Source organism: Lagenorhynchus albirostris, chromosome 5 (genome assembly GCF_949774975.1).
Source record: "Lagenorhynchus albirostris chromosome 5, mLagAlb1.1, whole genome shotgun sequence".
Lineage (NCBI taxonomy): Eukaryota > Metazoa > Chordata > Mammalia > Artiodactyla > Delphinidae > Lagenorhynchus > Lagenorhynchus albirostris.
Window position 1 is genome coordinate 80,702,440 of NC_083099.1, and position 26,402 is coordinate 80,728,841.

General features: G+C 39.1%; 1 protein-coding gene across 1 annotated transcript in view; it reads left to right on the top strand.

Annotated features, from left to right (window-relative positions):
• The window catches only part of IGSF11 (immunoglobulin superfamily member 11), a 36,256-nt gene extending 17,042 nt beyond the window's left edge, over nt 1-19,214 (top strand). The window contains exons 5-7 of the mRNA XM_060149043.1: nt 14,281-14,403; nt 15,209-15,359; nt 16,994-19,214. Of these exons, the coding sequence (XP_060005026.1) occupies nt 14,281-14,403; nt 15,209-15,359; nt 16,994-17,438 (719 nt within the window). The 3' untranslated portion in view covers nt 17,439-19,214. The remainder of the gene's footprint in view (nt 1-14,280; nt 14,404-15,208; nt 15,360-16,993) is intronic.
• The last annotated feature ends 7,188 nt before the right edge of the window (nt 19,215-26,402 follow it).

Consider the following 26,402-nt stretch of genomic DNA (forward strand, 5'->3'; position numbering starts at 1 on the left):
TACTATTTTATGTGAGAGATTTGTTTAAAAATCACATATTAGGATTGTGGATTTGTCAATTGTGCCTTCTTTTTTTTAACCTATCCTGGGCCTCTGTTGCTTATAGGTTGTTATATCTCACTGATTCTCTATGCTTAATATGCATTTTTGTGTTATTTTAACTGATATTAAAACCCCTGTAGTGGCTTTCTTTGGTTAATCCTTATTGTTATGTTTCTCTTTTATGGTTCATTTACTTTTGGATTTCCATGCTTTATGTTTTAGGTGTATCTCTTGTAAACAGTATGTCTGGATCTAGTTTGGTTTCCAGTCTATAATCTGAGAACATTTTTCCTTTGATTGAATCCATTTACATTAATTTTGATAATGGATATACTTAAGTTAATTTCTGATACCATATTTTATGTTTTTTATTTACCCAGCTTTTTCTTTTACACCCTATCCCATACCTTCTACTGCTTATTTCAATGTTCTTTATAAATTATGCATTTTTCCTTCATGGTTCCTAAGAAATCTTCTGTTGTCCTTATCCTTTCATGATTTAATGCAGCGAAAAGGGATGATTAACTCTCCTGCTTGCTTGAGAACTCTGTGCAGAACCTGGTATGGAGATCATGGATGGAACATCTTAACTGTAGTCCAAGACTATCGTGTTACAAGGGAGGAGACTGAGGCCCAGAGAGGATACCAGGTTTGCCCAAAGTCCACTGACAGAAAGCACTCCCATTCTCCTGCCAGGTTGGGAAGCCTCAGGAATCTTGATTCTCCTTCTTGAACTCCCACTCTGTTTCCCTTCCCAGTGAGAGTGTGTCCATTTTTCTCTCATGGGGAGCAGAAAAGTCTTCAGCCACTTAATTTGCCCAATAAACAGGGGCTTATTTCTTCTTCATCGAGATGTTATCCTGACCAAAGATAAGATTTCCCCTTTGTTTTGCCCTCAGACATAAAGAAGCTAGTCCTATGCAGTGTTCATTACTCCCTCTTCTGAAAAAATTAAATACGAGCGATTATCATAACTGTATTCATTTGTTAATACATTCATCCATTCTTTTAGTGTGTGTGTGTGTGTGTGTGTGTGTGTGTGTGTGTGTACACATACACAGACACAACACTTATTCTGTGCAACTGCTTTAGGGTAGAGTGTTGGGGAAGGTAAAGGAATATAAAAATAAAGAGATATATCTCCATTCTAGAGTTCACTGTCTAATGGGGGAGACCAATATAAAGAGATAACTACAGGGCTATGTATTTAATGCTATAAAAGTGTTTATAGTGCTATAAAATTAAAATGATAGAAGTATTAATTCTCCCTGAAGAGGTTAGGAAGGACTTTATAGGGAATGAAATTCCTGAGAAGAAAAGGATCTTAAGGGATGAGTAGATGTTTTACCAGGTAAAAGTGGTTATTATCAATAGAGAGAACCATGCATGCAAAATCTTACAAGTATAAAAGTTTGACCTTTTTTTGAAGTATAGTTGATTTACAATGTTATATTAGTTTCAGATATACAACATAGTGATTCAATATTTTTATAGATTATACTCCATTTAAAGTTATTGTAAAATATTGGCTGTATTTCCTGTGTTGTACATTACATCATTATATCTTATTTTTTTTTATACCTTGTAGTTTGTACCTCTTAATTCCCTTCCCCTTCCTTGACCCTCCACTAACCACTTTCCCCACTGTTAACCCCTAGTTTGTTCTCTGTGTCTCTGAGTCTGTTTTGTTATGTTCATTCATTTGTTTTATTTTTTAGATTCCATATATAAGTGAAAGCATACAGTTTTTGTCTTTCTTTGTCTGACTTACCTCACTGAACAATACCCTCCAGGCCCATCCATGTTGTTGCAAATGGCACAATTTCAATCTTTTTTATGGATGAGTATTCCTGTGTGTGTGTGTGTGTGTGTGTGTGTGTATCCCCCCCCCCCCCCCCCGCCACATCTTCTTTATCCTTTCATCTGTTGATGGACATTTAGGTTGCTTCTATATTTTGGCTATTGTAAATAATGCTGCTATGAACATTAGGTTGCATACATCTTTTTGAATTTATGTTTTCATTTTCTTTGGATGTATACCCAGCAGTGGAAGTGCTGGATCATATGGAAGTTCTATTTTCAGTTTCTTTGAAAAACCTCCATGCTGTTTTGCATAGTGGGTATAAAAATTTACATTCCCACTGACAGTGTATGTTCCCTTTTCTCTATATCCTTGCCAACATTTATTATTTGTTGTCTTTTTTACAGTAGCAATTCTGACAGTGTGAAGTGATAGCTCATTATGCTTTCAATTTGCATTTCCCTGATGACTAGCAATGTTGAACATATTTTCATATGTCTGTTGGCCATCTGTATGTCTTCTTTGGAAAAATGTCTAGTCAGGTTTTCTGCCCAATTTTTAACCAGGTTGTTTGCTTTTTAGATATTGAGGTGTATGAACTGTTTATGTATCTTGGATATTAATCCATTACCAGACATGTCATTTTCAAATATCTTCTCCCATTCAGTAGGTTATTTTTTTCATTTTGTATGTGGTTTCCTTCACTTTGTAAAAGCCTTTAAGCTTAATTAGATTCCGTTTGTTTATTATTGCTTTTGCTTCCCTTGCCTAAAGAAACAGGTCCAAAAATATTGGTAACACTTATGTGAAAGAGTGTATTGCCTATGTTTTTTTCTAGGAGTTTTATAGTTTTCAATCTTACATTTAAGTCTTTAATCCACTTTGAATTTATTTTTGTATGTGGTGTGAGAAAATGTTCTAATTTCATCTTTTTACAGGTAGCTGTTCAGTTTCCCCAACACCACTCATTGAAGAGACTGACTTTTCCCATTGTATATTTTTGCCTCCTTTCTTGTAGATTAACTGACCCATGTGTGCGTGAGTTTATTTCTGGACTCTCTATTCTGTTTCATTGATCTATGTGTCTGTTTTTTTGTAACATACTGTTTTGATTACTGTAGCTTTGTAGTATATTCTGAAGTCAGGGAGGATTATACCTCCAGCTTTGTTTTTTTTTTCCCCCCTGAAGATTGCTTTGGATATTAGGGGTCTTTGGCAGTTCCATATGAATCTTAGGATCATTTGTTTTAGTTCTGTGAAAAATGTCATGGGTATTTTGATAGGGATTGCATTAAATCTGTAGATTGCTTTGGGTAGTATGGACATTTTAACAATATTAGTTCTTCCAATCCATGAACACAGGATATCTTTCCATATCTTTGTATCATCTTCAGTTTTCTTCACCAGTGTGTTATAGTTCTCTAAGTATAGGCCTTTCATCTCCTTGGTTAAATTTATTCCTAGGTATTTTATTCTTTTTGATATGATTGTAAATGGGATTCTTTCTTGTATTCCCTTTCTGATAGTTTATTATTGATGTATAGAAAAGAAGCAGATCTCTGTATATTGATATTATATCATGCAACTTGATTAAATTCATTTATCAGTTTTAATAGTTTTTTGGTGGAGGATTTAGGGCTTTCTATATATAACATTGTGTCATCTGCAAATAGTGACAGTTTTACTTCTTCCCTTTTTAAATTTTTATTATCTGATTGCTGTGGTTAGGACTTCCAATGTTGTGTTAAATAGAAATAGCGAGAATGGACATGCTTGTCTTGTTCCTGATTTTAGAGGAAAAACTTTCAGATTTTCTCCATTGAGTATGTTGTTAGCTGTGGGTTTGTCATAAATGGCCTTTATTATTTTGAGATATGTTCTTTTATACCAACTATGTTGAGAGTTTTTTATCATGAATGGGTGTTGAATTTCGTCAGATGCTTTTTCTGCATCTATGTAAATGATCATGTGATTTTTATCCTTCCTTTTGTTAATGTGGTATATCACATTGACTGATTTGTGGATACTGAACCATCCTTGCATCCCTGGAATAAATCCCATTTGATCAAGGTGTATGATTCTTTTTATATACTGTTGAATTTGGTTTGCTGATATTTTGTTGAGGGTTTTTGCATCTTTGTTCTTCAGAAATATTGACCTGTAATTTTTAGGGTAGTATTGTTATCTAGTTTTGGTATCAGGGTGACAGTGGCCTCATAGAATGAATTTAGGAGTGTTCCTTCCTCTTTAATTTTTGGAATAGTATAAGATGGATAGGTATGAACTCTTCTGTATATGTTTGGTAGAATTCCCCTGTGAAGCTATCTAGTCCTGGACTTTTCTTTGTTGGGAGGTTTTTTTTTTTTTTTAAATTACTGATTCGTTTTCAATACTAGTAATCAGTTTGTTCAGGTTATCTATTTCTTCCTGATTCAATCTTGGAAGATTGTATGTTTCTAGGAATTTATCCATCTCTTCTAGTTCGACCAATTTGTCGGCATATAACTGTTCATAGTATTCTCTTATGATTGTTTGTATTTCTGTGATATCAGTTGTAATTTATTCTCTTTCATTTCTTATTTTGCTTATTTGTGTCCTCTTTCTTTTTTTCTCAATGAGCCTGGCAAAAAGCTTATTAATTTTGCTTATCTTTTTGAAAAACTAGCTCTTGGTTTCACTGATCTTTTCTTTTGGTCTCTTTTATTTATTTCCACTCTGATCTTTTCCTTCCTTTTTCTGACTTTGTTTTTTTTCCCTCTCATTTCTTTAGGCGGTAGGTTAGGTTGTTTATTTGAGATTTTTCTTGTTTCTTGAAGAAGGCCTGTATTGCTATAAACTTACCCCAGTAGACCTGCTTTTGCTACATCCCATAAATTTTGGAAAATTGTGTTTTTATTTTCATTTGTCTCAAGGTATTTTCTGATTTCCTCTTTGATTTCTTCATTGACCCATTAGCTTTTTGGTAACATGTTGTTTAGTCTCTATGTATTTGTGTTTTTCCTATTTTTCTTCCTATAATTGATTTCTAGTTTCATACAATTATGGTTGGAAAATATGTTTGATATAATTTATATCCCTTTTAATTTTGTTGAGACTTGTTTTGTGGCCTAACAATTGATCTATCCTGGAGAACATTCCATGTGCATTTGAAAAGAATATGCATTCTTTTGTTTTGTATGGAATGTCCTATAGATATCTATTAAGTCCATCTGGTATACTGTGTCATTTAAGGCCACTGTTTCTTTATTGATTTTCTGTCTGGATGATCTATCCATTGATGTAAGTGAGGTGTTAATGTCCCTTACTATTATTGTATTATTGTCAATTTCTTCCTTTATATCTATTAACATTTGCTTTATATATTTTGGTGTTCCTATATTATGTGCATATATGTTAATGAATTTTATATCCTCTTCTTTATATAATGACCTTTTTGTCTTTTTTTATAGACTTTATTTTAAAGTCTACTTTGTCTGATATGAGTGTTGCTACCCCAGCTTTCTTATTGTTTCCATTTGCATGGAATATCTTTTTCCATTCTCCCACTTTTAGTCTATGTGGGTTTTAGCACTGTGAGTCTCTTGTAGGCAGCATATAGATGGGTCTTGTTTGTTTTATCTGATCAGTCACCCTATGTCTTTTGACTGGCGCATTTAGTCCATTGACATTTAAAGTGCTTATTGATAGGTAAGTACTTATTGCCATTTTATTACTTGTTTTCTGGTTGTTTTTGTAGTTCTTCCCTGTTCTTCTTCTTTTAGTCTCTTGCCTTGTGGTTTGGTGATTTTCTTTAGTGTTATGTTTGTGTTTCTTTCTCTGTAGTTTTTGTGTACCTGTTGTAGGTTTTTGATTTGCTCTTACCGTGGAGTTCATACATGTTGACCTATAATTATATTTGCTTGTTTTAAACTGATAGTCACTTAAGTTTAAGCACATTCTAAAAGTACTACATTTTTATTCCTCTCCCCCACATTTTCTGTTTTTGATGTCATATTTTATATCTTTGTGTCAATCCCTTAACTGTTTATTGTAGTTAAAGTTGACTTTACAATTTTTGTCTTTTAACCTTTGTGCTCACTTGCTTAACTGGTTGATTCTCAGCCTTTCCTATATATTTGCTTTTACCAGTGGGATTTTTCCCTTCCTATAATTTCTTATTTCTTGTTGTAGCCTTTTTTACTTAAAGAAGACCCTCTAATGCTTCTTGTAAGGTCAGCTTAGTATTGATGATCTCTCAGTTTTTGCTTGTTTGAGGAGCTTTGTATCTCTCCTTCAATTGTAAATGATAATCTTGCAGGGTAGAGTGTCCTAGGTTGTAGGTTTTCTCCCTTTCAGCACTTTGAATATATCATGCCACTCCCTTCTGGCCTGCAAAGTTTCTGCAGAAAAATCAGCTGATAGCTTTATATTGGTTCCCTTGTATGTGACTCTTGGTTTTTCTCTTGCTGCTTTTAAAATTCTCTCTTTATCTTTAACTTTTGCCATTTTAATTCTTGGTGTGAGTCTCTTTGGGTTCATCTTGTTTGGGACTCTCTGTACTTCCTGGACCTGTATATCTGTTTCCTTTTTCAAGTCCAGGAAGTTTTCAACCATAATTTCATTGAATACATTTTCTACTTCTTTCTCTCTCTCTCTCTTCTCATTCTAGGACTCCTATAATGCAAATGTTAGCACACTTATGTTGTCCTTGAGGTCCTTTAAACTATTCTCATTTTTTAGATCTGTTTTTCTTTTTGCTGTTCTGATTGGGTGATTTCCATTATTCTATCTTTCAGATCACTTGTGCATTCTTCTGTATCACTTTATCTGCTGTTAATTCCCTCTACTGTATTTTTCATTTCACTTACTGTATTCTTCTGCTGTGTCTGGTTCTTTTTTATGTTTTCTAGTTCTCTATTAAAGTTCTCCCTGTGTTCATGTATTATTTTCCCAAGTTCAGTTGTTATTCTCATTACCATTGCTTTGAACTGTTTATCAGGTAAATTACTTATCTCTGTTTTATTAGGGTTTTGTCAAGGTTTTTTGTTTTTGTTTTTTGTTTGAAACATATTCCTTCCTCTTCTTATTTTGTTTAACTTTCTCTGACTCTGAAATTAGGTGAAACAGTTACCTTTCCCAGTCTTGAAGGTGTGTCCTTGTGTGGGAATGTCCCTATGCAGTCTGCATGTGCCCAGGGGCTTTGGTGGGAGAAGTGGATCTGAAATGAGCATGGGCTGTGTCTTCACCTGGGGTGTGCTGGCAGCTACCACCTTGATGGGTGGTAGGGCTGGAGATGGAGGGGCTAGAGCTGGAGCCAGGTGTGAGTTGGAGCTTCTCCTGTGCTCAGTGGCCATCACCATCCTATCAGGAGGTAGGATTGGAGACATAGGGGTTGGAGCAGGACCTCTGAGGGAATTGGATTTCTCCCAGGTGTGATGGCATTCTCAACCTTGGTTTGGGGTATGGCCAGGACCTGAGGATTTGGGGTTGTACTTCTATGGTGCTTTCACTTTTTCCCCAGTGTGTGCACCTGGGCTAGAGGCTAGGTCGGGGCCAGAGGGGTTGGTTCCACACTACTGGGCTGGCTCCCTCCCCAGTATGTGCAGAGACACGTGCTCAGGGGATGGCTGTTTCTGCCCTGGAGTTAGCCATTCACCCTTCTGAGAGTGTGCACCAAAGCGTGCACTGGCCATGGCTGCCTTTGCTCTGGTCAGAGGCAGGGCTGGGGTCAGACCAAGTTCTCTTCTCTCAAAGTGTGTGCACACTTGTTTGCAACAGCAGCCTCCACCTTAGTGGAGAGCAGATTTGGAACAAGAGCGGCTGGAGCAGGTTGCCATTGCCGGATGGGGGCATGCCAGGGTGGTCCTGGCAGGCTGGGCAGAGCTCCACACAGTTTCCAGTCTGCTGCTTCTGTGCTGCGACTGGCAGCAAGCAGGTCTATGCATGTACTCTTCAAGAGTGTAGTCTTGGTTTCTTACAGCCCTCCAGTAAGCCACGTTGGTTTTCAGACCACCAAGGGGGCTTGTCTTCCTAGTGCTGGACCCCAGGGCTGGGCTGCCTAATATGTGGCTCAGACCCCTCGCTCCCCAGGGAGCATCCTCGAGCCTGTGATATCCCCTCGTCTTCTATGTCCCCCTCTAGAGGTGGGGGTCCCAACCAGATCGCTTCTCCTCCCTTCCTACCAGACTCTGTGTGGATCTTCCTTTACAGCCTTGGTTGCAGAAGAGCCATCCTGCTGGTCCCCAGGTTGATTTCAGTGAGATTTATTCTCTATATAGTTGCAGCTTTGATGTATTCATGAGGGAGATGAGCCCAGTCCTCCTACTCTACCATCTTGATCCCACACACACTAAAAATTTTGACATTTTAAAGTGAGAAGAATTATGATTAAAGATTCACGAAGGTTTGACCTTTGATCGTGAATAAAGATTCATGACCTGACATAAAGATTCATGAAGGTTTGACCAGAGAGGAGGTTGGCAAGTTCAGGTCCAGATTGTGAGAGTCATTGTATAGCATTCAAAGAATTTGGGTGGTGTCCTTGAGACTGTGGATATTGACTGGCATTTTTATAAAGCCGGAGAAGATACCTAGATCTGCATTTTAGAAACAGCCTCAGCAAACAGGATGAGAGATTGGCAGCCAGGTCACAGATGGGAGGCTTTGATAATAGCTCCATCAAGAACTGAGGAGGGGGCTTCCCTGGTGGCGCAGTGGTTGAGGGTCCGCCTGCCAATGCAGGGGACACAGGTTCGTGCCCCGGTCTGGGAGGATCCCACGTGCCGCGGAGCGGCTGGGCCCGTGAGCCATGGCCGCTGAGCCTGCGCGTCCGGAGCCTGTGCTCCACAACGGGAGAGGCCACAGCAGTGAGAGGCCTGCATACTGCAAAAAAAAAAAAAAAAGAAAGAAATGAAGAGGGCCTGAACTAAGGACCTGCTCATCAGGATGGAGAATGGATAGAGGCAGGGTGGGATTCGAGAAAGATGGAAGCCAGAAATCAACAAGACATGGAGCTTGTTGATACACTGGGACTCAGAGAAGAGTCAAAGTTAACTGAGATTTCTGTCTTAAGCTATTGAATGAACAGTAACTATTAACTCAGAGAAGATATACTTAGAGTTTTGCTTGAGGGAAGCAGTGAGGTAGTGGTCCTCTGAGACCTCTAGATGGGGACTGAAATAATGATAATGGTAACAGGTGATGTTTCTTGAGCACTAAGCACTATTCTCCTTTGATAATTAAATCTTAACAATCAACATAGAGACATCTTGATCTGAAAGAATCTACTGATGTCAAGTTAAAAGCAAGACTGCTCAGAGTCAGCATTTCTGGGAACCTAGACCGAAATATGTAGGAGAAAAGTAGTCACAAGCTAATCAGTTAGTCTTAATTGTAGCTGTTGCCATGTTGTAAGTGTGTGTTCCTGACCCATCTGTTGCCAGTGATGAGCCATTATATTTTATACAAATGCCATGAGTGGTATTCCAATAAATAACAGATTTAAAAGTAAAATAAATCCTTAGCTTAGTATTTTGATGTGTGATTCTATGCAGTGTTATTAATACCAAGGAGATATAAATCTTGCATTATTCAAATATTGCCCAGTAATGTCCACTGGTGTTTTCTAGTGTTTGAGTATTTGCTGTAGACTACAGTTCTTTGAAAATAATAGCAGAAATGCAAAGAGAAGTAGATGGAAATGTTGCTGTAGAATACACTGACATGAAATCAGAAATAGATTTAAAATCTGAATTGGCAAAAGTAATACCTATTTCAATGACAAAATGAAAATCAGGGCAAAAAGGCAGAGTATTTTCATTGTTAAATAAAGGAGATGAACTAATATGAAGCAGTGTGTGTCTTCACGTGTGCGTCAGAGGTGCTTAGGATGTTCTCTTACTGGGGACAGGTTCTCTCTGTCTCCCCTGTCCATCTCCATCCTAATTCAACCAACATCAACACAGAAAGGAAATAAAATTTTCTTTCCATGTCTGGAAAATTTGGCATGAAACAAAGATCAAGACTGTTGGATACTTAATGCTGTATAGTGTTTTTAAATTTTCTTTTAGAATGACAGAGTTTAAATATTAAGTATTTGTGGGCTTCCCTGGTGGCGCAGTGGTTGAGAGTACGCCTGCCGTTGCAGGGGACATGGGCTTGTGCCCCGGTCCGGGAAGATCCCACGTGCCGTGGAGCAGCTAGGCCCGTGAGCCATGGCCTCTGAGCCTGCGCGTCCGGAGCCTGTGCTCCGCAACGGGAGAGGCCACAACAGTGAGAGAGGCCTGCGTACCGCAAAAAAAAAAAAAAAAAAAAATTAAGTATTTGTGATATTACCTTTGAATTTAAAATAGGTTTTATTTTGGCATTTATTTTGTGTTAATGTTCCCATTTTTACTATTTTTTATCATCAAATGTTTGTATCTGGTTGAGATAATTTTTTACATATTTTTGAAATATATAATATATCATAATATATTGGTTCAAATAACAATAAACCATGTATTCATTATTTTCTTCTACAGAGTACTTCTGAAATTTTTATATAAGAGATGACTCACTGTTTATTATTATGATCATGCATTATTATTGTAAAAATGCATAAATCATATAAAATATAGAGTAATTTGATTTTGGAAGTCTGATCTCTCAACCTCAAATCCTGAGTATTAATATTTATTGGAATTTGGAGACCTTCAACATTTTCCCAATTTCTTTTTTTTTTTTTTTTTCCAATTTCTTGATTTTTCTTATGAATCTGAAAAAGATACAAATTTCCCAAGTGATGCCAAGAGGGAATTCCAACGTGGAAGCCTTGCCAGGCACTATGCATTGTCTCACTCAGTCCTCACAGTAGCCTGTGATGTAGAAGCATGTTGGCAGTTCCATGTCACACACGAGGAATCAAAAACATAGATGCAGAAGAGGCAGCACATTCATGACCACCTAGCTAGCAGGTGGTAGAGCAGGTTCCACCCCAGGCTGCCTGAGTCTAGAACACATGTTCTTAGCCAGTGCACCGTCTACTAGGCAGCAGAGAAGTGGTTCTGGAGCTAAGGAGAAAGGATGGAAGTGGAAATGTGCACTTATATTTATTTCTGTCTAAATTCTGTAGGGCTTCTGGTCCAGGTACAAAGCTTGTGTGGGATACAGTCTTGCTGTGAACTGGGGTGTGATGCAATTTGTTGCTTTCCAAACGGCAGTTCCGCACTGTTGAACTTCCCCTATTCTTTAAAAGAAAGAAGATCTAAAGAATATTTATTCTCTAACTTCATTTCAACAAATTACTCTGCTCCAGAGCAGGCCAAGTGAAGTGACAGATTGAGGAATGAGCCCATTTCATTTCAGAAAGGGCCCTGTGCCCATGGCAGGGAGCAGTCAGGTGCTGGCTGCAGAGGTGCGTTGTTGCCTTGACTACCTCAGCAGCCCTCTTCTGCTTCTGGTTAGACCTGTCTTACTCATGTGTCTGTCCCATTCTCTGATTACGTTCTGAGTTCACTCCGGCGTGGTGTGTCAGCCTCACTGAGGAGGAAAGAACAGTGACTTCACCTTTTTTTTGAAGTTGTCATTTTATTTTATTTTAGAATCTTTACAGTTTACCTCTTTCTGCGTGCCAGAATGCTGCTTAGATCAGCTGTTAAAAATTTCCCAAATTCTCTCTCTGGAAGTGTCAACAAAATCACTGATTTGGTGTGAGCTGATCAAATTTCTAGAATTTCAGGATTTAGGAAAACAACAACACAGTGTGTGAAATTGTGGGGTTAGTTGCCCAGCGATTATGGTTTTCTTGCATGATGACATTTGCTAACGTATTGAAGGTGGAGTTAGACAGATGGCTTAGTTTAATACTCATAGCATTGGGACATTGATTGCAAGGTTAGGAAATATCCTACAGATGCATCCCACAGAATATTGTGGTTTTAAATACCTTACAAGAAAGTCAAGTGTGTGTATGGTGGTTATGAGCTTTGGACATGACAGACCTGATTTTTTGTGCTGCTACTTGTGTACTGTGTGATCTTGGACCAATTGCATAGCTTCTCTGAGCTTTTTTATCTTTGAAAAGTAGGGAATATAAAACTTAAGGTTTGTAAGATTAAATGAGACATGTGAAGCTCTTAGTGCAGTGTATGTGGTACACAATAGACACTCGAGAAGATAGCCCATTTATTTATTTATTGAGCACCTTTCTGTGTGCTGGGTAATTTCTGAGGATGATGATACAGTGATGAACAAGACAAACAAGAGTCCCTTATCTTAATGAGACAAGTAGGCAAGAAATTATAATAGTGGGGTAAGTTCCAGCACTAGGGATTACAGGGTGCTGGGGAGCACGTAGGAGGGATGGTTAAGGAGAGCACGGGAAATCAGATAGAACACGGAGGAGGAGAAAACAGTTTCCCTCCAGACGGACCCAATTATCTGAGTGAATTCACTGAAAAGCCTCATACATTGGTAGCCATCAGAGTTGTTTGTTTTTAAGGAAAAGGAAATAACACACAAGTGTGAACCAAATAACTACCAAGTATATTGACTTGGGTGTGTACAGTACAATTCAAATGTCCAAGTAAGACATAAGTATAAGTCAGTAAGATATCCATATAGTATGGGTTCGACCATTTAAATGCTCCCATTAAAAAACAAAAACAAAAGGAAAACAAAAACCCAACCCTCCCTTCCCTGGCCTGTATATTGAAGTTAATTTCAGTGTGTGTTTGATGAGTCATTTGTTAACATTACCCACTATATTATGTTAGAAGGCAGGGAGATAACCCTGAGGGCGGTTGCTGCCTGGGGGTCTTTCAGAATTTGCTCATCCTCACTAGATGCCCCTCTTAAGCACCCTGTATCCTCTAGTGATGGCGCTTACCCCACTTATTGTGATTTCTCACCTACTCGTCTCTTTAAGGTACAGGGCTGGGTGTGTCTTGTTCATCATGATATAACCATCCTCAAAAATTATCCAGCACACAGAAAGGTGTTCAATAAATATTTATTGGTTAAATGACTCTGCTTCTGCCTTTGATCTAAATAGAAATGAAGGTTACCAGAAGAAACTAGGTGACTAAATCTTAGTTTCATGTAAAAGTTGTCAGCACAGGGTAGAGATAGCTCCAGGTGTTGCCCTAGGAGTATGTGGACTTTGTGCCACCAGTGTGCCACCAGGAGGTTTTTCCTGATTTGCTGCTCCTTTTGAGCGGTGAGTGGCTGGAAGAGTTGTGCACTGCCTGAGGGAGACCGCAGTGCAGCCTGAGCTTAGAGGTCGGACAGCCCTCCGTTCAGTTCCTGTTGCCCAGCTGTGTAATCTTCACTCATGTAGAGCCTCGGTTTCCTTATCTGTTCAATGGGATTGATGATAACAATACTGCTAAGAGTTAGTGTAAAGATTGAGATCATACGTGTAAAAGCTGAGCCAGTGCTTGGCACGTAGTAATAACTATTAACTTAGGTTTTATTATCACTGTAAGTCATTTGTGTTTTGTTTGTAAGGAATAAATCCACTATCCTAACGTTGATAAGTTACTAAAATGTGAACCACTGCAATATTTCTTGGTAATATCAGTGTGGTCACCTGGGAAATGCATGGCTCAGATCTCCTGCTGTGGGAACATAATTGACTGACAGCCCCAGTGGCTTCCCACAGCATCCACCACTGCTTCGCACCCAGGCCATGCTTTGCCTGGGCAGCTCCCAGCCAGTCACTGGGCACAGTGGGGCTGCTAATGCAGGCCCATTCCCGCAAAGTCTAAGATGCCTTTAACAGGTGACCTTGGCTCAAGGACTCCCCATCAGCCTGGTGGAAACTTCCATAAGGCTGTGTTGCAGTCTGAGACGCTGCCTCCTTCCTTCCCTCTCCCCTTCATGGGGGCCAGACCTGTACTGCAGTCTGAGCCTCTCCTTGCTTCCTCCAGGTTCCTCTCCATTTCCCTTACTGCCATTTCCTCCAGTAAACCTCCTGCTTGTCTTGGTGTCCACTCCTTGGAGGAGCTGGACTTACACAAATGGTTATCGTAGTTGTTGGAAGGGAGTAGCAGTCTACACCCTTGAGCACACAGAGGATATGTTTTCCATCAAGTATGAAGCATACATTATTATAATGAGTTTAACTTTGTATGTTATTGCATTTCCTCAGAATTAAAATTTGGTGTTTTTGATCATAAATTCTCTAAAATAGGCATTAGCCAACATTTCCTCAGGGAAGGCTGCTCACCTTTAGGACCTCACACTAATCTGCAGATTAAGTTCTAAGACTGCCCTTATTTAGGACAGTCCTCTATAGCTCCGGGTCTTTAACGTATGTTATTATTTTAGTCTTTAACCTTCATGAACCAAAAACATCTCTCCAAAAAAAGGTATTGATAGCTCTTCACTGTTTATCTCTTTTTATAGTCTTCTGCTGATTTCTTTGGTTTTCTTATTTTCTTTCCTAAATCCTCACTTGACTGTTACTTTTGTGACAGACCAGGTCCAGGGAACAGTCACCATCCGGAACATCAGCGCCCTGTCATCAGGTTTGTACCAGTGCGTGGCTTCTAATGCCATTGGGACCAGCACCTGTCTTTTGGATCTCCAGGTTATTTCTCGTAAGTATATAAAATTCTGATGTCCACTCTGGGTCTGAATGCCAAGATCTTTGTTAAACTAGGGAATGAAAAGTTCTGCTTGTTTAGAGGTTGTTTGAAGATTAAATAGAAATTCTTTTGATTTTAATCATTACTGAAGATATTTAATAGATGTGTTAGTATACTTCTCAGCCTCAGCAATACGACTTCTTCTTTATGATAAAATGTCTTCCCAGGATCATTAGAATCAGATCAGTTTGATTATATAGTGCTATAGACATATTAAAAATTTGTAATGATCTTACAATCATGGCAAGACCTTCTTGTATTTTTTCCTAATCCCTTATATCTGCTTAAATGTTAGGTGCCCAGGTCATACATAAGCAGTGCAGAAATTTTCTCTTTAGTTGAGAATTCTGGGTTGTTTGAATTCCAGTTGCAAAAGGGAATGATCTGGCTGTGATGAGGTAGCAAGTTATCCTGCTGCTTGCCAGGTTCATTTGGGACAGGTCAGGCAAGTAGTCAGGTACGGTCTTTTTCCTGCTCTGACCTGGTTGTGGCGCTCCTACAGCTGTTCGTTTATTGAACGAATTGCTCATTTATTCAGTAAATGTTTGTGAGCCTGTTGTGTGTTAGTCCTAGCCACTGGGGATACAGAAAATTAAGTGAGGTTTAACTTTAAATGGATACAATACAGTAGGCAATTTTGTACATTTTAAGAAAATTCTTTGGTAGCCTTTTATGTTTATGAAGTTGTGTGAGCATATTCTATTTCTCTTTCTCTCTCCTTTTTTTTCTTTAAATATACCTTAAATATATTTTGCAGCCCAGCCCAGGAGCATTGGACTAATAGCTGGAGCCATTGGCACTGGTGCAGTTATTATCATTTTTTGCATTGCACTAATTTTAGGGGCATTCTTTTACTGGAGAAGCAAAAATAAAGCGGAGGAGGAAGAAGAAATTCCTAATGAAATAAGGTTTGTGTGTCAGATAATTTATCCTGACATTGGCATAGCCAATGTCTGTATTTCTATTCATTTTGGCAGCTAAGATTTCTTTGCTAATCTTATGACTTTAACCAAGGTAGTTAAAGTGGCCAAATGATAGTTTCTTGTATGTTATATCACTCTTCCTCATGGTACTTACTCCTCAGCTTTATTTACTGGATCGTGAAAGGCGGGAGGTGGGTAGGGTAGTCTAGCATGTGCCCAACTAGGAGGACACAAGTGAAGAATTCCCCCCTTTCCTCCCATAGCTTCAGGGTGGGTGGGGTTAGGTGGCTGCCATAGTAGAAAAGTGAGTTTAGAACATGTGTTTAATATTGGCATCTGTAAATGATGCGAACATAAAGCAAGAAAGAACAGCACCTGTACAGATAGACCAAAGCAGTATGGCTTGGTTGAAAACAGTTCAGTCAAGAATATGAACATCTTAAGGAAACAGTGTCAAATGATCTTGAAAGAAAGGTGACTCTTGCTGTATTGTGGAGATATGGGGGTTCAGGCTCAGTCTTAGATGGCATCGCATCAATAACCTTATTGAAAATGCTTTAATGACTCCAGTCTACGTAGCATGACATACACAGCCCTTCAGAATCTGACCCTTACCTGCTTCCCTGCTTTTTATCTCTCACAACTTCCCTGATCACTTTGTGTTCCAGCCTGTTGTCTTCTCTCATGCCTTAGGGCCTTTCCTGTAGCCTCCACCTTGTTCCTGGACCATATACTCCTTCCCTTTGCATCCATCTCTTCAGTACATTCCTTGGTCTGGTTTAAGTCTAGTCCAGGCATCACCTCCTCACATAAGTTGACTTAGGCCCTTGTCCAACCTTTAAGACTTGCAGATGTTCCTGCGTTGATTGTCACCCTCATTTGACCATAGGCTTCTTGGGTAGAGGAGCTGTCTTTTTCTCACATGAAACATCTAGTAAAATGCCTGGTACTCAGAAAATGGTAATTGAATTAGTTAACATCTTAAATTAACTTAATGACTTCTCTTAGCCTCTTATAATTCTTAAGGGTTTGGACCCTATGCAGGGACAGATTTCATCCCAGTGTAAGATTAATGAGAAAAACCTCTCATCAGCATACCACAGTGATTTCTCAAACCCCAAAAGGCAATAAAATCAGGCCAATTCTAATAGTTTTTTGAAGTTCCTACACCCGTAGTTTGGTTTCCTAGCTTTACAGCAGCTAGTTCGGTGGATTTCTTCATGGACTATTTTCCTATTTAGAGGAAAAAAAAATATATATATATATATACACACACACACACACACACACACACACGCACATATACATACACACACACATATATTTTTCAGTTATATTGGAAGACACAGTTTTTGAGAGATTTGATACTACTTTCTTGGTTACTCTTGGGGACTGAGAAGCTGAGGGAGAATTTTTCCTAAGCATTGTCTTAAAGGGAATGAATATCAAAGCCGAGGCCACCAGGACTGCCGTGTTTGCTTTCATCATAGTGTGGTCGTCCTGAGGGTTTGAATTTCACAGACATATTCACCTGAACATGGGAAGACAGAGTCCTGGGCAGGTAGGTAGGGTAAACCTCAAGTAAATCCTAACAACAGCTTTATTTTTTTCGTTTTCAGAGAGGATGATCTTCCACCTAAATGTCCTTCTTCTGCCAAAGCATTTCACACCGAGGTGTCCTCCTCAGAGAGCAACACATTTACCTCTTCCAATACCTATAACAGCCGCTGCTGGAGCAACAATCCCAAAGTGCACAGAAACACAGAGTCGCTCGACCACTTCAGTGACTTGCGCCAGTCCTTCTCCCTCCACTCGGGCCACGCCAACATACCATCCGTCTATGCCAACGGCAGCCATCTGGCCCCAGCCCCACCGAAGACCCTGTCAGTGACAGCCAACAGAGGGTCGTCGCCGCAGGCCGTGTCCAGGAGCAATGGCTCAGTCAGCAGGAAGCCCCGGGCTCAGTACACACACTCCTACACCATCAGCCAAGCAAGCCTGGAGCGCATTGGTGCTGTCCCTGTCATGGTTCCAGCCCAGAGTCGGGCTGGCTCCCTGGTCTAGGACGCAAGCAGATGGAGTGTGCAGAGAAGAAGCCAAGGGAGCCCCCATTCCAGCGGGGGGCGGGGTGGTGGCGTGTTGGGAAAGACACTTTCCTGACAATGATCCTAGTAAAAAGCACAAAGAAGGAGGCAGGGCTGTGACCCGGCCACTAAGATTGGTAAAATGAACTGGAGTGCTCCGGCATGAAGACTTGTTCGTTCCCCCACCCCAGCTGTCCCAGGATTCTGTTCAAAACGCTGGATCTCACAGATGTGCCAAGCCAAGGAAAAAGGTAGAAGAGCAGAATAGCATTAAAAACCCAAACTGCAGTCCAGATGGGCTTATTTTTTAATTCATGTCTAACGTAATAATTTTTCAAGAGACTAAAGTGCCAGATGGAGTTTAAATAATGAAATTATTTAAAAAGATAGGTGTCTTTAGAAACATACTGAGCAACCCTGTGTTACATCCTGCCTTTCCCCGTCCCCTCTTGATGTAGGGGACCAAATGGCATAAATGGCGAATACTGGTCCTAGCAGGGCTGGCTTTTGTATCGTAGAATCAAAACTTTTTACACCAACAGAATTCAGTAAGGAATGGGTGAAAACTATAAACTTCTTTGAGGAGCCCCTTCATATTTATTTATTTATCTCTTCCTGGACCATGAATTTCATATTTGGAATATTGCTATATGGACAGATTATTGCCTGTCTATGTTTTTCTAGGGTCTGTTATAGGTCCATGACAGTTACTGTTCATTATTTCCTGGGAAAATATTTTTTAAAAGAAAACTGTTGTTTTTAAAAAAAAAAATAGGAGAGAGGCATTGGGTTAGGAAGGAAAAGACTACTGTCAACGCCACGTCCAGTGAGCTTGTTCGTGGATTCCGGCAGGCGGCAAGACCTAGGTCGTGCAGGCAGCACAGGAGCAGGGAGGAGGGTGGAAGGGAATTCCTGGCAGCCTCTCAGAGCAGGGCCTTCCAGGTCTCCCTTGCTGTCACACCAGGTTACTCTTAATGAGGGCAGCACCCCATGCCTCTGTACTGGGGTAGATAACTTTCTCCTTGTTTGACAAGTTGAGGTTACTGGGTTGTTACAGGGAGGGCAGGAGTTGCTTTGTTTCTGTTTTTCTCAAAATGATTATTTTTGCAAAAGAGATAAGACTGAGACAAAAGGGATGTCTTCAGATATGCTCCTGGGAGGCTCTGCCCTGTTCTTGTCACAGCTCAGGGTTGCAACTTTGCCCAGATGTGTTTTACACCACTGTAAAAAGATTCTTTGTGATTAATTACCTGGCCTTGGGAGTTCACCAGGTAATTTGCAGACTCTCCACTCTATTTGTGCTCTGTAGATCTGGCTGTGCTTGTATCGGTGACTCTCTCGCCTTAATCACACTTTAAGCAACACAAATGATTTCTTCCCAGATTTGTTTCCTAAATTATTTATGATGCTGACCCCGGGATTGGATAAGAGCATCTTTTCTTTCCCCGAGGTAGTCTCTCATTCCCTCTTCCCACTATGCTTTTGCCCTCTTTTCCTGCAAGCACAGTCGTCACAGGAAGTGGCCTTCTGGTTTTCAGACTTATTTGAATAATGGAAACCAACAGCTGCTGCATACACTATTTTTCCAAGAGGGCTAAGCTCAGAACCTAACCATTGCAATCATTCCAATATTGATGAAGAACTGAATTTACTTTAGCATTACTTATTTTTTCCGTTTGACGGTTCTTGACTTTGTAAAAATTTAAATAAATGAATGTCTATACTTTTTATAAAGAAGAGTGAAAATGCCATGACAGATAAGATGATACTATCAGATGTTGTTTAGAAAGCATTTATCTTGCATTTCTTTATTCTTTCTAATGATCTAAAATTCAATAAAAGTTTTATTCATATAAAAACAAGTTGTCATTAATTGTCGTATACTAATGAATATATGATTTTGTACTTAGTGTTCTCTTAATGTTGTAAACATTTTCCATTCTGTTAAATAGTATTTATAATAATTTTAATGAGCATATAGTATTCCAAAAATTACTTAAGTCTACTCTTATCATTAGAAATTTGAGTCCATTTATCACATGTGTGATTGAAGATGTGATGATCCTTTTCATACACTGAGCCATTTTCATGTTTCTTTATCTGGAAGTTCATGAAGACAGGATCCATGGCTATCTTTTTCACCCTATATCTCTGTCACCTAGCACAGTGCCTAATATGGGTATTGAGTAGATAAATGATGATTTCTGAACTGGAGTTGCCAAGTTTCAGTTCAGAAAGTTATGGTCATGATTGTAGCTCTTGATGTATATTGGGTCATTGCTTTAACTTTTTATTTGAGATAATTATGTATTTACATGCAGTTTATAAGAAATAATAGAGATTCCCACATACCCTTCACCTAATTTTTCCAAAGGGTAATATCTTGCATAACTATTATACAGTGTCACATACTGATATGGATACAATCCATCTACCTTATTAGATTTCAACATTGTACATGCACTGCTGTGTGTGTGTGTGTGTGTGTGTGTGTGTGTATGTGTGTGCGTGCACATGCACATGCGTACATGTGCATCAGTTTTATGGAATTTTATCACCTGTGTAGATTTGTGTGGCCACCACCACACTCAGGCTACAGGATTCCTTGAGTTATTCTTTTATAGTCATAGCCCCCTCCTTCCTCCCCAAGTCCATAATCCCTAATCTCTTCTCCATCTCTATAATTTGTCATTTCAAGAATGCTATATGAGTGGAATCATGTAGTATGTAACGTTTGAGGATTGACTTTTTCTCACACCGCATAACTTTCTCGAGATTCATCCAAGTAGTTGCATGTATCAATAGTTCATTCCTTTTTATTGATGAGTAGAATTCATGGTACAGATATACCACAGTTTGTTTAACCATTTACCCACTGAAGGGTATGAAGGATATTTGAGTTGTTTCCAGTTTTTGACTACTACACATAAAGCTGCTGTGAACATTTTTTGCAGGTTTTTATGTAAACGTAAGTTTTCATTTCTCTGAGATAAATGCCCAAGTGTATAGTGGCTCCAGCAGTATTTATTGAAAAGTCTATTCTTCCTCCAGTGAATTGCTTTAGCACCTTTGGAAAAAATCATTTTAGTCGTATATGTGTGGGTCTCTTTCTGAGTTCTCTAGCTATTCCTCTGATTTTTGTGTCTGTTCCTTCACCAATACTATGCTGACCATTGTAGCTAATTAACAATATTTAACACCTAGTAGAGTGGTTCCTCGTACTTTATTCTTCTTTTTCAAAATTATTTTAGCTATTCTAGGTCCTGTACCCTTTCTATATAAATTTTGGAATAAGATGGTCTATGCCAACAAAACACCTTGCTGTTTTAATAGGAATTGCACTAAGCCTACAGATCAGTTTGGGAAGAACTGGCATCTTTACTATATTGTCTTCCAGTCCATGAACATGTTTTGTCTCTATTACTTAGGTCTTCTTTGATTTATTTCATCAGCATTTTGCAATTTGCAAGATACAGATCCTGTACATGTTTTGTTGGATTTATCCCTAAGTATTTAACCATTATGTAATGTCCCTTTTTATTTCTAGTAATTTTTTTTTGCTCTGAAGTCTACTTTCTGATATTAATTTACCACTCTTGCATTTAAAAAATTAATGTCTGCATACTCTTATAACATTACTGTCATTGTATTTGAAGGGAGTTTCTTATAGACAGCACATTGTTGGATTGTATTTTTGTGTCCACTTTGTAAATACCTGTCTTTTAATTGGTATATTTAGACCATTTACATTTAAGGTAATTATTGATATGTTTAGGGCTTAAAGCTGCTATTTTCTTTTTTGTTTTCTGTTTTTTTCCTCCTCTATTTCCTATTATCTATTCCTCTTTTCTTACCTTATTGTGGGTTACTTGAACAGTTTTTAGGATCTCTTCTTGATATATTTACAGTGTTTTTGAGTATATCACTTTGTATATTTTTAAAAGTTTATTCTAGGTATTACAATAAGCATGTATAACATATCACAGTCTACTTGTATCAAGATTTTACCACTTTGAGTGAAGTGTGAAAACTTACTTCCATATATATTCCTTTTCTTTCCCCACTTTTAAATATCTTTATCTTGATAAGATAGTGTATAATTTTTGTTTCAATCATGAAACATAATTTAAAAACTCATGAAAAATTTATTGTATGCACCCATATATGTGCTTTTTTGTTTTTCTTTCTTTTTTCCTGTTGGTCCAAGATTCCTTTTTTTTTTTTTTAATCATTCCCTTTGTGTTTGAAGAACTCCCTTTAGCCAATTTGTAAGGGTAGGTCTGCTAGCAAAAAATTCTATTAGTTTTCTTTTGTCCAAAAATGTCTTCATTTCCCTTTCATTCCTCACTGGGTATAGTATTCATGGTTGACAGTTCTTTTCTTTCAACCCTTGAAAAATTTGGGAAGTATTCAGCCATTATTTCTTAAAATACTCTTCCGGTCCCACCCTCTTTCTCAAATCTTTCTGAGACTCTGATGATGAATCTTTTATTATTGTTCCACTGGCTCCTGAGGCTCTCTTCATTTTTTCAGTCTATTTTCTCTCTGTTGTTCAGAGTAAATCCTGTTCATCTGTCCTCAAGTTTACTGATTTCTGTCTTCTGTTGTTTCCTCTCTTCTGTTGAGCCCATCCAGCAAGTTTTTAATTTCAGTCACTGTATTTTTTAGTTTGATAACTTACATTTGATTCCTTTTTTAAAGAAAATTTAATTAGTAATTTAAATTTCAACCTATATTATATTGAGATATAATTTATATAACAAAGTTCACTTATATAAAGCGTACAAATCAGTAATTTTTATTATGTTTACAGAGTTGCACAGTCATCACCAAAATTTAATTTTAGGACCTTTTTCATCACCCCAAAAAGAACCTGTACCCACTGACAGTCACTCCTTTTTCCATGCCATCTTCAGCCCCAGGTAACCACTGATCTACTTTCTGTTTCAATAGATTTGCCTACTCTGGGAGATTTCATATAAATGGTATCATACAATATGTGTATGTTTTTGTGTGTGTGTGACTGACTTAATTTACTTACCATAATATTTTTTAGGTTCGTCCATGTTGTAGCATATGTTATTACTTCATTCCTATTTCTTTACCAAGATTTTCTAATTTTTCAGTTTCAAAAGAATTCATAATTGCTTACTGAAGAATTATTGAAACACTTTTATTATAGCTGTGTTAAAAATCTTCTCTGATTCGTCTTGATGTTGGCATTTATTGACGATCTTTTCTCATTCAGGTTGTGATTTTCCTGGTTCTTAGGGTAATGAGTGATTTTTAATTTTCTCTTGGACAATTTGGATATTACATTATGAGATTCTGGAAACTTTTTAATATTTTATTTTATTTTTTAGCAGGCATTCTCTTTGTGGAGGTGTAGCACAAGGACCAGATGGGTGTATATGTTTAGTTGCCTGCTAGGCTCCACCTCAGCAGAAGTGGAGTGTTTACATGGTCTCTCTGCAGATGCGGGGGTGTAGAAGGATGACTCCCCCTCAGCTCGATTTCCCCTTCTTGGTGAAAGTGGAGCACACCATGCTGTTGCCTTCAAGTGGAAGTGTAAGCTCAGCTCCTGCTGGGCCTGCTGACACCCAGGAGGGAGGAAGCAGAGTGCTGACTTGCACCATTTGCTGCTGCAGGGGGGCAACAGAAACTCAACTCCACCCTGCCCCCACCAACATCAGTGGAGGTGGGGAGGGAGCTGGAGTGCACCTCACTGGTTAATGGTAGGTGGGGTGGAGGCTCCCCTCCCCACTGGGCCTGCTGAAACTGGGGGGAGGGGGAGGAGGAAGTGGAGTGACAACTACCCTACCTGTACCACCTCTTTCCACTTCATTGGTGCTGGGTGTGAGTGCAGGCTCCGCTCCCCTACTAGGGGTTGCCAAGGTCCCTAGGAAGTGTGTCTTCCTTCCACTGTTTAGAGTCTTCCTGTGCTTATGTGTTGTGTTATGTCCAGGTTTTTTTCATTGTAAGAGGGAAGACTGTCTTACAATAGGACTTATAATGGGGCTATTCCATCTTGGCTGGAACCAGAAATCCTGGAACTTTCCTTTTTAAAATAATCAGCAGTTAAACACATCTTGTAGTACTCTACTATTTGATAGCTTTGAGGATTCTCAATTGTGTTTTAAATAAAATTCTTACTCCTTGGCTTGACTCATTCCATTCCTTCCAGAAATGGTTCACTGTCTTTCCATTCTCAACTCCTGCTAGCCTTCTACATGCAAACTTTACTCCAGGCCCGTTTATCTTTTCTTGAATTAGCTTGTTCTTTTTTCCTTTTTCCTCTATATTTTTCCTACTTTATTTTTTTCTACATCTTCCACCTATCCCCACCCAAATCTTCCTGTACCACAAGTCCAGTTCAAATGCTCTGTCTTCCATAAATATTCTCTTTTTCAGTCTAGTGAGAAGTCACTGCTTCTTCTCACAAGCCATATAACATTTACTAACTTTGAGGGAATTGTCATAATCCGTATTATATTCCTGTATTTGTATACATGATTGAACTCCTCTGCTGGACTATAAACTGAGTTATGCTAGAATCTTTTTTTTTTTTTTTTGCGGTACGCGGGCCTCTCACTGTTGTGGCCTCTCCCATTGTGGAGCACAGGCTCCGGACGCGCAGGCTCAGCGGCCATGGCTCACGGGCCCAGCCGCTCCGCGGCATGTGGGATCTTCCCGGACCGGGGCACGAACCCGTGTCCCCGGCATCGGCAGGCAGACTCTCAACCACTGTGCCACCAAGGAAGCCTTGCCAGAATCATTTTTGATCCCTTACTATGTGCTAAACACTGTTCTAGGTATTGGAAATAAAAACAGAAAATAAGCAAGAAAATAAGCTGTCCTTGAGGAGCTCATATTACAGGAGGAATCAGCAAATAATTACACTTAGTATCACAAGTATATGAATGGATATATATACAAGTTCAGGCAGACAGTATGATCTCTTCTAGATCTCGGTGGTCATCACAACACTTAGCACATTGCTTCACTCAGAGAAAATGCTTGAAGGATATGCTAACTTGATAAAACTGAAAATATAGGGTTGGTCTCTTAATCTCAGGTATTAAAAGTAGTAGTCAGATATCAGTAAATTCCTAAAGTAATGGTGCATCAGAATCATTCATCCAAGGGGCAAATGATTGTACCAATTTCCTGGGTGGCATTTGCTCTTATACTAGAGATGCAGTATTCTTTGGGAAAGCTGTAGAGATAGTATACTAAATGCGGTGATTTGGAAGAAACCTGTGTTTTTCAGTCCTCCTGTCTGAGTGAACCCATGTCTGGAGGAGAGATACGGGGTCCTGGTTGTTTTGCCTTCTAACGGTCCTCTTTCAGACAGCCCTCTAACTTGTGTTTAGTAAAATAATATTCAATCTCACAGCAGAATGTGGAGAAGATGAATGCAATCTAGAGAAAGGGTGCTTGTAAATTCTGTGTGTATATAGTTATTTATAGCTTTTCCTCACAGCTCCCTTGTGAATAAGGTATTTGTCCCTATTTTAGGTAAAGGCAGGGTACAAAATTATGACTTAATCATAAGACATTAATGATAGAGACAAAAGTATTAAAGCAATAGGTGTGAGTGCCTGCTGTGTATTTAACACTGTGAGTTCAGTTGATAGTTGACTAATTTTGGCAGGTTGGATAACTAGATAATTTAGACTAAAAAAATTTCCATTGAAGCTACATTTCTATACCATCCATCACTGCTCCCCAAGTTCATCACATTTACAGCAGTTTTGCATTTTGGGCTTGGACAAATTTATATGTCCATGTGTATGTACATGGATGCATTGCAATTGTCCATTTTATAGGACAAGTTACAAAATTCAAGAAGGCTAAAATTCATCTATGAAACAGACATAACAGGGACTTCCCTGGTGGCACAATGGTTAAGAATCCACCTGCCAATGCAGGGGACACCAGTTTGAGCCCTGCTCCGGGAAGATCCCACGTGCTGCGGAGCAACTAAGCCTGTGCACCACAACTACTGAGCCTGCTCTCTAGAGCCCGTGCTCCACAACAAGAGAAGCCACTGTAATAAGAAGCCCGCGCACCACAACGAAAAGTAGCCCCCACTTGCCACAACTAGAGAAAGCCCATGTGCAGCAACGAAGACCCAATGCAGCCAAAATTAAATAAATACATTAAAAAAAATAGAGATAGGGCTTCTCTGGTGGCACAGTGGTTAAGATTACACCTGCCAATGCAGGGGACACGGGTTCCAGCCCTGGTCCGGGAAGATCCCACGTGCTGTGGAGCAACTAAGCCCATGCGCCACAACTACTGAGCCTGCACTCTAGAGCCCACGTGCCACAGCTACTGAGTCCATGAGCCACAACTACTGAAGCCCACGCGCCTAGAGCCCGTGTTCCGCAACAAGAGAAGCCGCCGCTCGGCACAAATAAAGCCTGCGTGCAGCAACGAAGACCCAACGCAGCCAAAAACAAGTAAATAAATAAATAAATTTATTTTTAAAAAAAGGTTTAAAAAAATAGAAATAACAGTAGCTACCTTTGAGGTTGTGAGGATTGGATGAAATAATGGACGTAAAGTGAATAGCATATTGTTTGGCTATAGTAAACACTCAATATTAGACATTATTATTAGTAGTTCAGAAGCTTACATTTCCAGGCTATAGTTAAGTCATTTACACCTACTCAGTATTCCAACTCTTCTTGCCAGAGATGCTATTTGAGTGCTGCTGCATATAAACTAGCCCTTAGAGATTCTTTTGGTTTAAGAGAAAGGAAAAGACTTGGCAATTATTGTCTGTCTGACCAAATAAACCCTTGTTTCCTATTTTCCCACATTTTATCCCCAAATAGCAAATCTATGTTCTGGTTACCATCGATTTTTAAATCACTGAGGAGAACTAAAAGGGAGGGTGGGAAAACATTAGCATTTATAGAGCACCTGCTGTATGCCA